The sequence below is a fragment of the Brugia malayi genome, assembly GCF_000002995.4.
Source record: "Brugia malayi strain FR3 genome assembly, contig: Bm_v4_Chr4_scaffold_001, whole genome shotgun sequence".
In the NCBI taxonomy this organism is placed as follows: Eukaryota; Metazoa; Nematoda; class Chromadorea; order Rhabditida; family Onchocercidae; genus Brugia; species Brugia malayi.
Genome location: NW_025062478.1, coordinates 6,211,440 through 6,226,870, shown reverse-complemented (window position 1 = coordinate 6,226,870; position 15,431 = coordinate 6,211,440). Strand labels below are relative to the sequence as shown.

Genomic DNA, 15,431 nt, shown 5'->3' with positions numbered 1-15,431 from the left:
GGGTGTCTTTTAGCATTTTGTTATATCTGCACTCTTGCTTAATAGTTTAATATGATCATTTATATATTCTTCCTTTAATTTTACATCCTTAAAAAGGTGTGTTGCCTGTTTTTCATCTCAGTGGAAGCTGGTGAGCGGTATGATGAGCGGTTTTTGACTAATAATGCTTAAATAGTTTTTCAATTCTTGGATTACTAAGTCATAAAATTATTCAGTTTGTTTTCTTTAAAGTAGTGGGTTGATGTGTGTTGATTTAGTAATTCGTTCTGCTTTTAATACGACAATAATGTGAATGTAACACGTTGCGTGCGTAAATTTCGTCGCTTGCCGTCGTGTTTTGTGTCGTAGATTTACATTAAATTTTCCATTTTGTTATCAACCGAACATAAGTTCGACTGTAGTTATTTTAAAGGATGTGATAATTTTTGAGACATTTCCGCAGTTTTGAGAATTGCGCCTCAAATTGATCTGTATTTTTTTAATTTATTATCATGAATTTTTACCTCCTCGCAAGCTGTATATTGTGCTGCTTTTCCGTGCATTTTAATTTCTACTATCACGTTATCCTTATTTTTCGTTAGTTATAGACACTGTAACAAATGGTTTTGGTACTGAAATATTCATGCCTTGAACATCTCATAGCTTTTCTTAACGTTTCTAAACCCTTCTTAAAAAAGTGCTTTATAGATGAAATGATGCTTTAGTCCTTTGTCTGCTATTTTTTTATTTTTGATTTTAGTGATAGTCTTATGTTTTTTGAACTACGGCTTACACTTGTACATATATGTATGCAGTTGTACATACATTGCAACTATTATTAGTCAAACATGCTAAAATGCTTATGATCCGCCAAGTTTTGATTTACATATATTAAGTTGTTTGTGCTCCTTATTTCTCTTGGCAAGTTTTTGCATCCTATGTATTTAATTTTTTTTGAACATTTTTTAAAGTACTATTCTTTTTTGAGAAAAAAAAATGTCGCAGTAGTTAATCTGGTAATAAATAGGAAAAAATATATTAAGCTTATCGAAGAATATTTTTCATCTGGTTCTCAGTGTTCTGATATAAGATTTGTTGGTAGGTTAACGTTAGAGGCAACTTGTAGAATATTGTTACTCTGCATTTAAGCTAATGCTGGTTGTTACTTAACTCATAATTGATCAGAATTAATGTCTTGCTGCAGAATTTTTTTTTCTAGAGATATGTAAGTGAGGTGTAGTATTTTTATTCATTCCGCATCAGTCTTATCGGTGGAAGTTAAATTTTTCTAATGCACACTATAAACTTTGAAAAGCTTAATTTTCCTATATGCCTGGGGAAATCGAATCCATCAATAGTAATGGCAGTTGTTTCATGAACAGTGATGTAATGTTATTTCATTTTTCATTTCAATTTATTGTAGTTCTTATTTATGATACAAAATGACAGGTAAAGCACTGTTCGAAAAGTCTGCCGTTAAAAGTATGTTGTCTATGAGAAAGATTACCATAACTATGCATAGATTACAACATTTTGTTAAAGGTGAAAGGTATGGTTGGAGAAAGCAAGTCGGATGAATGGATAAATAAGCTTTAACTGGTAAGTTTCAACAAACAGGCAATAAGGAAGCTAGATTCTTGAAATGTCATTTGGAACCTCTAGTTTTGAGTTACTGCTTTTCTTGTAGTATTAAGATATTGTGATATGAACAGTTTATTTTGATTATACTGATTCAAAAAGAAGAGTCGTAGTGTATTTACACTTACTGTTTTACACTTGGTAAATATCAAAGAAAACATGGAATTAGTGCTAAAAGAAATACTGAGGTATCTTCTGCTATCTTTATGAAAGGTAGCATTGGTCTTGATTAACTGGCATTCTTGAAACACTGGCAATCTGTGTAACGCAGTAAGGAAAACGTTACATATAACGTAAAAAATATCCTTGTTGGTAATAAATTATTGCTAGTCTTTATTCCAAAACAGTGACTTTTAATCAAGATTTGCAAAGACTATGTTTACTATTTTTGATTGATTAATGTAGTGAAGTGATATTGTCAACGATGTCATGCTAATGCTCTTGTTATTAGCTGTTGTTGCGAATTCGTCACGCTTTCTAGAATGTAATCACTGGATCAATATAATTAAAGATTGATAAACTATCCATGGATGAATGGAATAATGATGAAATAGAATCAAGGAAGATTGTTAGCATTTGTTAGTAAGTAATAGTAATAAATTATACTTTTCTACGGCTGAAAAGGAATTGAAAAAAGTGGATCTCTTTCTCTCTCTCATTCGCATCATCTATTCGGAATAATGAAACAGTTTTTATTTCAGCAGAAGTGTTGCCGGCGAATTTCGTTTCACTTTCTTTATTATTGGATCTGCTGCAAATAACAGTTAACTCTTCCGATGGTAATATCAAGAGATATGTAAAGTCCTCAGTCTTTGATATAATTTGGTAAGGTTAGGTGACACTGGTACTAATACTGGTTGACATATTGCTAGCATATGATAATACTTGTTCAAGCTTTTAAAAGTCTTTTGAACGGTCAAAGTCATTGTATAGTTGATAATTGTTTAACTGAGAAAATAGTAAGTTATCCTAGGTGAGAAATGCAATTGAAAATGAAACTGGAATTAATTTTATGCTTCTTTTTCATTCATTTATAAAGCACTGACAGCAGTAATTACAAATGTCTTCCCTTCCAAGTTAATAGAACTTTATAACGCATTAAATACTTCCTCAGAGCAGAATGAGGAAGATTTTTACTATGATTTCATTTTCAATTTCAGTTCTGGTCTGCTTTGAGACATGTTTTGTTTAATTTCCAGCTGAAATGGTCGCGGTTCTTGTTATTAATTAGTTGATAAGTCATAAACAGATATTTCAAAACAAATCTAAATTATATAGTTCTTTAAGTATTTTAGTTTTCAATTCAATATTCATGCATTGAAGTCAAAAATCGTTCGGCTTTTATTTTTAAAATAAATTGTATTCTTGACCGGTTCTTTTGTACATTTTGATATTATTTTATAGCCATCAAATCTAAATTAAACAAGTAAATTTGATTGAGAATTTTTGGTCTTATTTTATCGAGCTTTATAAGAAATCTAATCTATCTTTAACTCGAAAAGACGAAGTCTCAATATTCTTTAGCGTTTCAATTTTGAAAAAAATTTTTGCAGCTATTAGGAATTTTTTGGCACATAAAATATTTTTACCTAGTTATATTTGTTTAGATCAGTTAATATTAATTCCATGTTTGATTTCAATTTCTATATTGCATGATTAATTACTCATTGTGTTTATACTTTTTCTATGGGGATCTTTTTCCAAATTTACATTTTTTAACCAACCAATATCATTATAAAGAGAGGGAATTATTATAGTAAATGAGCTGTCAGCAGTATTGATATATGTACTTTTTCCTCTGCTTTCATCTAAGCTATCAACCCTAAAATTACTTTGTTAATAACAAATCTTCAAATTTACAAAAAAAAAAAAAAAAAACACCTACTCTGAAAATATATTTGTACTTTGTTCAAAACATTTCTCAACAACAAAACATTTTAGATTAAACCAATCACCACTTTTCAGTGTTTTTCTGTCATCGTCATCATTCTCTCAATTTTATTCTTTAAGAAAATATTTTTGCATCTTTTTGAAAATTCATCATGATTATACTATCATCGTATATTAACTACTACTCCTTTTATCTTTACCAGCTACTTTTATTAGGGAAGAATATGTTGGATTTCAATATACCTAATTGATGACCTTCAACATTCAGCGTGGCTTTATTAACTGTACATTTGTTTCTGATGGAAATTGCTAAATTGAAAAATTGAGATTCAAATTTCTACGACGAGGGAAATTAAAGGGAAGGATGAGAAAGGCTATTATATCTGTATCGTCATTATTTATCCCCTTCCAAATATCTCTTCTTGACATGTTCCCTAATTATAACGTTAGTGTAATTTGTATATACACATATCACTTGTAGGTCTATTACAAAGCTATTACTTGTGTGACAATTACTATTGGTAAGAATATAGTTAAACTGCATTTGACGTATATATATGAATGAGATATATGTATATATATGAAATATATGTATATGAATGAGGCAGAGTAATCTATTAAGCACCTCGGAAATCTGAAATTAATTATTTTTTTTTTTTGGAATACCCAAAGATTCGCCATCATAAAAGACTAGTTCATTACATATGCAATTTAAATTTTCCTCTGTCTTTTTTCTAGAGTCAGTAATTCAAAAACAATTTTATGGATGTTACTGCCGCTCAGCAGTGGTCTTAAAATTTCAAAATTTAAATTCAGATGTACAGCTATGAAAACATTTAAAAAGCAAAAACAGAAAAGGAAGGATTACCAAAAAACGAAATACAGTGAACTCATGCTGATTATTACAATAGTTTTTTCATTATACTCAAGATAGGGATGTTGGCCTCATAAGGTAACTTCTTCACTTTAAAGCTTTTTCGATTGGATTTCAACTGTCTAACAGAAGCGATTATATTTTATATGGTGCATAAATAAGATAAATGAACAAAAATGTCAAATGTTTGGAATAACTCAGGAAAATTTTTCTTTTATTGACACAATTGCTTATCCCCTCAGTGCAAGTCTTAAAAAAACCTTTTTAGACTTCCAGAATCCAAATTTACCTTCTACTCGAAAATCCAAATTTACTTTCTTTTGTTGTTGTCTAGGCATGTCTTTAATTATTCATCAAACTGCTGTAATAGATTTTGAATGTTTGAAAAAAAAAAAAATGACCAAAAAAAAGGGGCGGTCGAAATTTAATCTGATTTAGAAATCAAAAATTAATTTAAAAGAGTTTTGTGATTATTTGACTTAAATATTCTAGGATTTGCAAATTCCCCTGAGTTATTTGAGTCATTCGACTCCCTTCATGAGTTTTAAGAGCTTTATAGCCATTGTCTTTATTAATTATCTTAAAAGCGTGAAATATTTCCTTGCACATCCAATACATACAGAATGGATTTCCTACTAGACATCAGTATCATAACACTAGCAATTGAATGACTGCTTTTAATCTCTTCAGTGAGCGCTAGCATTAATTTATATGTTTAACGTTCAGGTTGAACAGCTGAAAATTACCGATATATATAAATCATTCAAGGATTAGAGATGGAAAAGGAACTCATTCTGATTTTTGTGAACTTTAATCCGTAAGCTTATTTTTTTTTTTTGAGTTTAATTTTATCAAAAGCTAGCTCATATGCATTTCTTCTTTAGCTAACTATAATAATTATAATTCGGTTCATTTCTTAATAGTCATAGGTGACATTTTGTTTAATTTGCTTTTAAAAGCAGTAACTTTACTCCAAAAAAATATTCATATTCTTCCTCTGAAGTAATTGTGGAAAGGACAGTTATTGTTGCGAGTTAATGTCATTCCTCACAATTGTGCTTATCATCGCAACAAAATCAATATTATTTTCAAATCGATAGAATAGATTTTGTTACAAATCATTCAAATCATTTCACCCTTCCAACGGAATTATCACCTTTTATCACGACAACAGTCGTCTAGCAAGCAAGAGAAAGAAGCTATTATGAGGAAGTGAAAAAGATGACATTAACAACTGAAGATTTCCATTTTGTTTTCAATAACAATTTGAAAAACCAAGTTATATTGCTAGTTTTCATCTCTTAAATTCAATTTCTTTCCCAGGAAGTTTTTACGAATTATTTTTGGTTCACTTCACATAGTTGTGATGTACACCTCAAAACTATTTGCATTTCTTGTTCTTTAGGAGCATCAATTTTTTTTTTTTTTTGAAATTTTTCAATTCAGAATAATTCGTAGCATTAAAATATTGCGATCTTTTCGGCCAGAAATATGAATGGTTTACATTTGTTAGCATAAGCGGTAATGAGATGTTTATAATTAATTGGCAAGCCCAATGCTCTTTTTAGTCTTTTTAATCTTTTTAGTGACAATGCTCTTTTTAGTCATTCTCGTACTTAATATTGCCCGTCTTTTACATGGCTTGAAAATAAAAACATTTATATATTTTTCACTGAGAATCTCTTCTACTATGCCTCGTCAGTGTAAATACTCTAAGTTTGAATGATTCGAAAAAAAAAAATTTAAATGAGTCTTCTTTGAGAAAATTTAAAATCCCAATCTTTAGTGTGCAAATGGTTACACATCGAAGAGTATTGAATCAATTGTTGTCACTATTCCCCTAATAAAAGTGTTTTTTTTTTTTCATATATGAAATTAATCTCTTCCAAAAAGGTTTTTACGCATGAAAAAATAACATTTCAACCTTACAACTAGTCGTAGGAAATCGTATTAAAAGTTACGAAATTTAACGAAGCTGTACTGCTTGTACTATCCTTTTGCATTATATTTATGCCCATAAGCAAAAATAATAAATCGATACGCAAGTTTCAGGATTTATTTCCGCGATAATTTCAAACATTTAATTCTTCTTAACTTTTTATAACTCTTTTTCTACCTTTGTTTTGTCTTCGCCCCAAAAAACTTTCATTTGTCAACTTGCAAAATATCATTTGCTAGTTTACTTTAAGTTTTGCAAGAATTTCATGTATTCTTTGTCCTGTTCTTCATTGGGGATTTTGATGAAAATTAAAATTGTCGTAACTCATACATCTCAATTTCCCAGTTTTATCATTTAAATGCACCATAAACATAATATGAAAATAGGCTATAAGTTAGCAATAAGATCATTCGTTCCAGGATTTCGAAATTTTTGAATATTAGTGAACTTTCAACTAATATGATTCCTTTTAAGTACAAAATAAATTGACCTAAATTAAGTAACTGTGCACTGAAAATGAATTAAATGGAAATGTTTGTTTGTTTACTAAAATTGTCATCGTGTTATCGTGTTGAATACTGCACTTCCTCCCCGAACATACTCATTTCAAAATTTACCACTTAATTTTGATGTGTTCAAAAAAATAGCTGGTTTCCTATCTTTCTTCTTCAATTTAAAATTTTAAAGTTATGAAAAATCAAAAGGAAGTATCATCATTAAATATGTATACGCACACTGTGATCGGTTAAGGCTTGAACTAATTGGGATACAGATATGTTTCATTGACATTTAAATGAACGTCAGTGAAAAAAAAAAATTTATTCACATTTCCAAGGTACATATGTTACATCAGCGCAGTTCATTTTAAAAGTGAAATAGTAAAATATAACGAATATTGCTAAAGTTAGGTAGCTCTATCAGTTGAAGCAACCAGCTCCCATTCCGCAGGTAAAACTTGATTTCTTTCTCCAATTTCGAAAAATTCTCCCAGCAGCTACATGTATTTGTGCAGGAGGTATGTTTAGGTAGGCTGCTTGTGCTTTGTGCTTTTCTCTCAAATGTTGCTTATAATTTTAGCTCGTCTTATTTCTAGCTATCAACCCTGCAATCACATTTTGCTGCTTTTTCAACTATCCAAATATTTCTTCATTTCAATTAATAGTCAAATTTTTTTCAAAGTGACAAGGGGAAATAAAGTTTTTTAACTTGTTTTATTTTTTTCTGTTGTTCAGATACCTTTCTTATGACGGTTAATCAGTCAATTATTTCTTACTTTCTTTGTCAATTATTAATTTCTTAACCAAATTATCATTTTATTTTATCAGATAGCTCGAACAACCTTTTGAATGAGCGAATTAGTTTCGTTGACTTTCCAATTTGCTTTTGAAAACTTTTTCAATATTTGAATTTTTTCAAATATTTTTGCGAATTTAATGCCAACAGCTTTTAGAACTCTTTTTCCTAACTTATGAAGATTATCATTCAAAAATTTTTTCAAGATATCTTTTTCTAGTTTAAAGAATATCGATGAAGTTATTTTGCATAGTGATGAGTAAAAGCCTTTACATACATGCAATAGAATCAAACCCTTTGAATTCGCTATGTGTCTAATTTAAAAAAAGAAAAAAAAAAATTAATTTTCCGAAGGGTTAGACTAAGACCAATTTTTCCTTGCAATGTTCTTCCAAGACCACCACCCATCAATAGTCATTCGATTGTTAACAATGATATCTGTTTTTTAAGATATAATTTTTACATTTTTTTTCCAATTATTGGCATACAGTTTTATTTGTTGACTACAGATTTTATCAAAGAATGCTTTATATGTAATTTATTAAGGAATGCTTAACTATAATTACGGCTTTATAACAATACCAGGCTAAGGTTTTTTTTAATTTCTGACAATTTTTAAATTTACTTTGAATCGTTTGCATTTCTTTAAGTTCTTGGCAGTATAATTGACGATTGATGAATTGATATGGTCGACATTGCAGGTGAACCATAAATCGTCGCCTATTACTAAGCCTTAAGTGTTATTTCAATGACTGACTTCTTATTAGTTGATTGTTTTGTGAAATTTTATGCATGAAATGAATGTTCAAAGTTGATTGCTTAATTCTTTGAAATAAAAATTACTGGGTGAGACATGCAGGTCGCTTTATTGCAATGAATATTGACATCTGACTTCTACTAATACTCTTTATGAGAATATTTTGAGCCTATTGAGCTCTTACTCAGGGCAATTTGTTCGATGCTTCCTAGCCAGTAATAAAGTTAGAAGATAAATAAGAAACATAGTTTCTTTGCTCAAATCGCTTGGTAGGAAGTAAAGAAACTGGTTCTTATAAGAAATTCTTGTTGACAATTTCGAAAAGACGTTTATCTGATTCATTTTGATTAATGGAGTTTATTTTTAGCAGCAACCAATAGCAAAAAGTTTCAGTACTAACTTGGTATTCATCTGAAAAGCGATATTTTTCAATTATTGGAGTCCGAAATGATAAAAATGTTGTTTAAACAATGCGAACTTGAGAAAGTATTCATCTGGTTGTTATTTCATTAAAGGTTGTACTGGATATTGAAATAGTTGCTATGGATATAAGCATTTTTCGCTTAATTTTAATTTATGGATTCGATTTTATATATTTGAAATTTGATTGAAGACAGACCTCATTCTACTGTATTTCTTTTCTTCATCCATAATTTATCCAAAATGTTTGCTATCGTCAACATTTTTTATCCAATTTCCATGCCAAATGATATGCTATCCAAATCCTAGGCTTGATGAGAAGTGATGAGCAATCGGTTGTTAAGATTATATTGGCATTTTTTTTTTTCCAACAAAACTCACTCTCGTGTATTCCACATTTGCTTTTCAAATTTATCAAACATTGGCTTTTTGGCTTTCAGGCTTTAGATGAGGTAGTGAGGAATAATGATGAAATCGCCATAAAGCAATCAAAAGTAATATATCTTGGTAGCCGTATAGTTAACAGTTTTAATATCAAAAAAAAAAAAAAAAAAAAGAGACAACGCAAATTTAGTTTTGTTCATGTTCAAATCAATCATTGGTTTTTTCAAATTTTTAGTTCAATTACATTGGTTTATGTTTAAATTATTGTTCAGTTACACTATTTTATGTTCAAATCAATGGTTGGATTTTTCCAATTACTTATTTTAGGAAATTTTCTTTCTCTTTTTGTTTGTTGCAAAATTTTAAGTGCATAAATGTAATAAATATCTATTACACTAACCATTCAAAACTTCTTTGAGATTTTTAGATCATTTTCTCATTTCAGTTAAAAATGGACTAATGAGGTTCGAGCGATTCAATATTTACTGTAAATACTCTTTGATTATCGATTGCTTGAATAGTAGCAATGCTAATACTGCAAATTATTTTGTTTTCCACTCTTATCATTATTGCTAGCCCTGAAAGTCTCGGTTTGTTTTAAAATATATCATTTAACTTTTGGAGAAAAAGAAAGCTGTTTTCTTGAAGAGTTCTTCTGACAGACAATCTTAGTTAAATATTTCATATTAAACTACTAATAGTACAAGTGCTTTACTTTTGATTTTGAAAAAAGGTGTCCTTTGACTTTATTGCCCATAAGAATATTGACAATAGAACCTATGATTTAAATATGTTTACAACTTGAAGAGAATAGAAAACTAGATAGATATTCGTTTATTTTGTCTTTTTTTCAATGGTTTATCATTATTGTCCTTGCTGTTTACTGATTTGTTTGTATTTTTGGACATGGCCATGCTGAATTTTTCATCCCCCTATTCCGACGGTTTTGAAGTAATAATTACATTTCGGATGAATGACATTTACCGATATGATAGATTATTTATCATTTCACATGAAGAAGTTTAGAAAATTATCTGGAATTTTAGAGAACATAATTTTTTAAAAGAAAAAGGAATAAAAAATGAAATTTTCAATAGCAGAAAAAACATTTCTATTGGACCACTTTATACTTTGATCCCCAAATACAGCCTTCTCATCTTGCAGAAAACAATTTCACAACAAAATCAACGAAAGCTGGTCACAGTTCCTTATGGTTAGCGCGCTCATTCCGAATTACCTGTTGTTTGAGTGGATACCCGGTCCCGGAAAATCCAAAGGTATTTTATCTTCTATATTTGGATAAAATAAAGTTTGTATTTTTTTTATCTTTGCCATCGCCTCTATTGCTATTAACTAATTAGAAATTCAGCAATGAATAAAGAATTTATTCTCATCTCAATTTAAATTTTTAATGAATATTTTTTTTATTAACTGGAAATCTGAAAATGTTTTTTAAGAATTGAAACATGAGAAAGTTGCATCTTAACTCTCATATTAAATAGCATTTGTCAATTCTTCGAGAAATTCTTGAACAAAATACAGTGAATCTTTACTGATTATTTGCATATAAGTGCCATCACTTATAAATTAATAAGCTTAACATGATTCATGCGCTATGCACTCCATAGCATATTTTTAACTTTACCATTAGAAGTGGGTAAAAATTATTAGTGCAAATCAAAATTAACTCTGTTCAGATAGTTTTAGTTTTAGATTATTCGAAATTGGACCCATGAGGAATCGGATTACATAACTGACGAGCGTTACGGTGAACGTACTATATCTAGTAGTAGCAGTAGTAGTGTTGGATCTCGAACTCGAGGTGTAGCAAAGGAGGAGGTGATCAACTCCAAATGCCGCATATATCGCGGCACTTATCTCCTATCCTCTTCCGCACTGTTCACTTTTGACGATTTTACTGGTATAGGTGTGGCCTGTAAATGTCCAGGTAAGTTTGTTTATTCTTCGTCTTCTCACTTTTAGGCTATCGTTTAAATTATTCATTGTTTCATCTAACTAGACAAGATGAAAATAATATGAAATTTGTCTTGTATTTAAAAGAATTTTTCAGAAGTGTCAGCACATGAGTACTTAGACCGAAATTGTAGACGTCTCAAGCCATGCCTTAATAATGGTCATCGTTCGTTCGATTCCAGTTTGTATTGCATCTGTCCAAAACCATATTTCGGTGAGCAATGCGAAAAATACTGCGATCAGGGACAGCGAATGACAGGTTCGTCGATATAAGTGTGATTTCGTTAACATAGTTAATTTCTATGCACTACAACATGTGCAGATGATGTCTTTGCCTACGTTAAAAATATCTTGCCTAAGGTATTTTGTCCGAGATTTGTGAGAAATCTTAATACTAACTGCCATTTTCTTAAATTGTTCATTGAAAATGATTTCAAAGGAAGCCTATTTTAATTCATAAATGGCAGAAACAAAACGAAACATTGCACGAAATATTTTGCTAAGATGAATTACTTGTTTCATCTATCATTAGTTACTTTATTATAACATCCAAACGCTTCCCAAAATTGATCAAATTGCAATTAGTTCTTTTCAGCTATTCTGAAAAGAACTAATTGCCTAACAGCCGTGAATAAGCTGTTTTTGAAAATTGAATGTGTGCTTAATAATCATGACTTTCTCCTTTTCTTTTTTAGCAGAATACGCCTTCATTTTTTATCATGAACTGCATGTATTATTACTATATAGCCATTGTTATAAAGTTTAACTGATATTGGATAAATTTAAAAATCGTTCAAGTCACTGCTCGCAATTGCATTTTGTAGGCGCAGATGGCCGTGATTATTGCTCATGTACGCCATTTTATCAAGGTGAAGAATGTCGAAATATAGTGTGTTTGAACGGCGGTACTGAGTTACGGCATCAATGTCTGTGTCCTCCGAATTTCCTCGGTTATCACTGCGAAATTGATGCTAATCGTACATCAGTTATGTTGCGATTTCACGGCTACAGAGAACAGGTTCGCTGTACCATGTTTATCTCGGTCCCTTCTTTCGAATTATCTACTCTAAGCAGGTTATTCCCCTATAATAGCTATAATTATTTTCTTTTCCATCAATCTTTCCCAACTGACGCAATTCAAAAACAAGAAACTGATTATATCTATTTAGTAAATGCTGAGTGCCTGAGGGGTTTTTTATTACATTTTCGAAATTCTTAAATGATATGAGACATAGCTGTGGAGAGGGACGTGTTCGTAAATAAGCACTTAGTAGTCTCTTAATATTATGATTACAGCGTAAGAACATACTAACGAAATGAACCATTTCAATCAGAAGTATATTTGCAACGAAACTTTCTGTTTCCTCGCAAAATTTTTAATACAAATAAAACTAAGAAGCTATTATCTGATAACAACTAAATGATCAGAGGTCTAATGTGTAACAGTTCAGTCATCAAAATTAATTGAGTGGTTGAGTTTTGTGAATTTTGATGATGATGTTGTTAGCAGAGATCAAGAAAATTTTTAATAAAGTAATAAGTTAAATGTCTGTGTGATTATACATTCACATAGACATTTTGTCTCAAAACTTGTATTTTCCGCTAATTAATTCACTGGATGGAGTGACTAGTGATATTAAATTAATGGAGACAATGATGCAGTGATAACAAAACAGATGATTGACAATTAAATGAACAGCAAATATCATTTATGGGTTTAGGTTGCTTCGGAAAAATCAAAAAAAAAAAAAGAAAAAATTTACTCAAATCAAAAAGAAAACTTTAATGTTTTAATTTTTTTGACAAAACTTTTCAACCTTTCTTACTACTATTATTTGCACAATAAAATCAGGTTCGCTTTGTACATTTATAATCATTTGCAGAATGTTTATCAAGACAGTGATCTCCTTACTCGAGATGTATCGAGTACTATATTCAGCTTGGTTATGATTGCTGTCCTCATTCTTTCTATGTATTTGTTGATGAAACATAGAATGCAGGTTAGCTAATGTTTTCACTTAAAGTTTGCTAAAATACTGTTATGTTTATGAGAAAGTCTTTTTCCATTTACATATTTTATCACGCAACGAAACACTTTTCATATAGTTGTTACAACAAAAAATTTTTGTAAAAAGTTCCAATGGCGCAGTTATAACTATAATTTCATGATATTAAAGTATAATTACAACTTTGGTTTATTTCTACTGCTTGAAAGAAGCTAATTTCATAAGCATTCTATGGATTTTTATTGAACCTTCTTGAAACCATATCATTTATTTTTTCTATAGGCCTTGAAAGACCGATCCTTGGGTTTACTCCCTAGATCCCCTTACAACTCTTTCTCTTTTCCTCTTCTCCATTTCCCAGATATTTTGATTCCAAACTTCAATCCTCCTTTATTTTAGGTGCAAAACCGGTTTGCGAGTGTCCGACGTGAAGCACTAGTCCGGTCAAGCATTGAAATTAATTCACGTCATGGCAATGTGATAGTATCGGACGATTCAGGAATTCCGTCATTCAGAACTATTACATTTCCCAACGAAGGACCCCCTCCTTATGTTATAATTCCCCATAGAGGTTGCTTATATAAACAACCCAATCATAACTTTAAAAAACTGTTTATTTTGGTATAAAGCATATTATACTTTGCTTAGTACCCTAAGGAAGATTTCCAGGAAGGTCCTGTCAACGCGGAGACAATCTTCCACCACTACCAACCTATGAAGATGCTACCAAATTACCCCCATTTATCAGGTATACTCCATCAGGATTCTCTAAGAAATATTATTGCTCCATTTGCAAAATTATTATCACGTTATCTATGTAAATAAATGTTGAAATTTCAGGCCACCAGTGGAAGAAAGAAGTACAGAAGAAGAAGAGCAGGTAATTGAGAATGTTACCTCACCAAGCGAATTACAAATTAATGAAAGAGTGATGGAAACGGACACTAATGATGAATCATTGGTATTATGTTCCTTATCCTATCCGCGGGAATCACAACATTCTCTAGAAACGGCTACCTCGGGATCAGGTACAGCATTAGTACACATGCATATTTTCAACACTGATAATAGTCCTTTGCCTAATAAAAAGTTATTAACAAGAAGGAGTATATGAAAGTGAATAACTTATTTTGTTTCAATACAATTCCATCGAATTCTTCACTGATTCGGACCTCTTCCAGTATCCAATTCCCTTATCAAATGTCGCGGGTTCATTAGGCTTTTGTATATTTTTTGAATTAAAAAAAAGTCTTGTTTATTTCTATTCATTTGAAATGCGTTTTTTGTTCGTCACAATTTTTTGGTGCAGGAGTCATTTATAAGTGCATATCCGTAAATTAAATAGAATTTTAAAAGTGAAATAAAGAAATTGTGTTGATGAAGATGTTGAACTTGAAAATATACAGTTTTTTGTGAAACAATTTGAAGATTTGGAGGAAGCCTAAGGATAAACGAGTTTATTTAATTCAGTTTATTAAATGACATAATTATGTTTGATCATGTGATCGATTCTATTAATATCTTCAACATCCAAGTGAAAACTAATATGGTCATCATAATGTCAAATCTCCCTCTAAATGGCGAAATTTTTTTATGCCTGAAACGAAATTGTCAGTCCTAAAACTCTTAAGAAATGAACAATCAAACGATTAGAGTTTGCCATCTTAATCACCTCTTGGGGACAAATTTTGGTTATTATTGTTATCAACTTACTGCAATATCACGATAGCATAATTTTTTGACGAATGTGTCTTTATAGTATAAAATAAATCATATGAACAGAAATTGACAGTCTTGTATAGATGGAAAATTCTCAAGCCCGTTTTAATAAGTCATGGAGTTCGATACAAACGATTAGACGCTTACAGACTTTATAAGCTTCACTTAATGTTATTCAAGCAATTAAATAGTTTTAAACTATTTTCACATTACACATCGAATAACACTGGGTTTTATAGTAATCAAATTGCTGTTATAAATAATAGTATATAATTTAAAAGTACATACAATTTTTTTTGGCCTACAAAATCCCACACAAACTCAAGGGAAACGGACATCAGCTTTCAGAGATTTGATTATTTAAACAAAAAAAGATGTGACAAAAACCAAAATGAGTAAAATATCTTAATCAAATAGTCAAGCTTTTGACAAATTTATTTGGATTATCACGATCCATATCGATCCATATGATGTTTTAGAGATCATTTCTTGATTGTTATCGGCATCAAAAGGCATATGCTGGCTAAAAGTATTCCACTGATCACTTTTATCTTTAAA

The 15,431-nt window shown here is 30.3% G+C and overlaps 1 protein-coding gene across 1 annotated transcript; it reads left to right on the top strand.

Annotated features, from left to right (window-relative positions):
• Positions 1-9,700: 9,700 nt before the first annotated feature.
• Bm6008 (Uncharacterized protein) lies at positions 9,701-14,268 on the top strand (the record flags this gene model as incomplete). Its single annotated transcript, XM_001901844.1, has 9 exons — positions 9,701-9,764; positions 10,339-10,451; positions 10,888-11,122; positions 11,246-11,407; positions 11,973-12,166; positions 13,032-13,148; positions 13,554-13,725; positions 13,824-13,902; positions 13,995-14,268. 9 exons carry the CDS (start codon positions 9,701-9,703, stop codon positions 14,266-14,268), a joined length of 1,410 nt encoding a protein of 469 aa, XP_001901879.1.
• Positions 14,269-15,431: the final 1,163 nt, after the last annotated feature.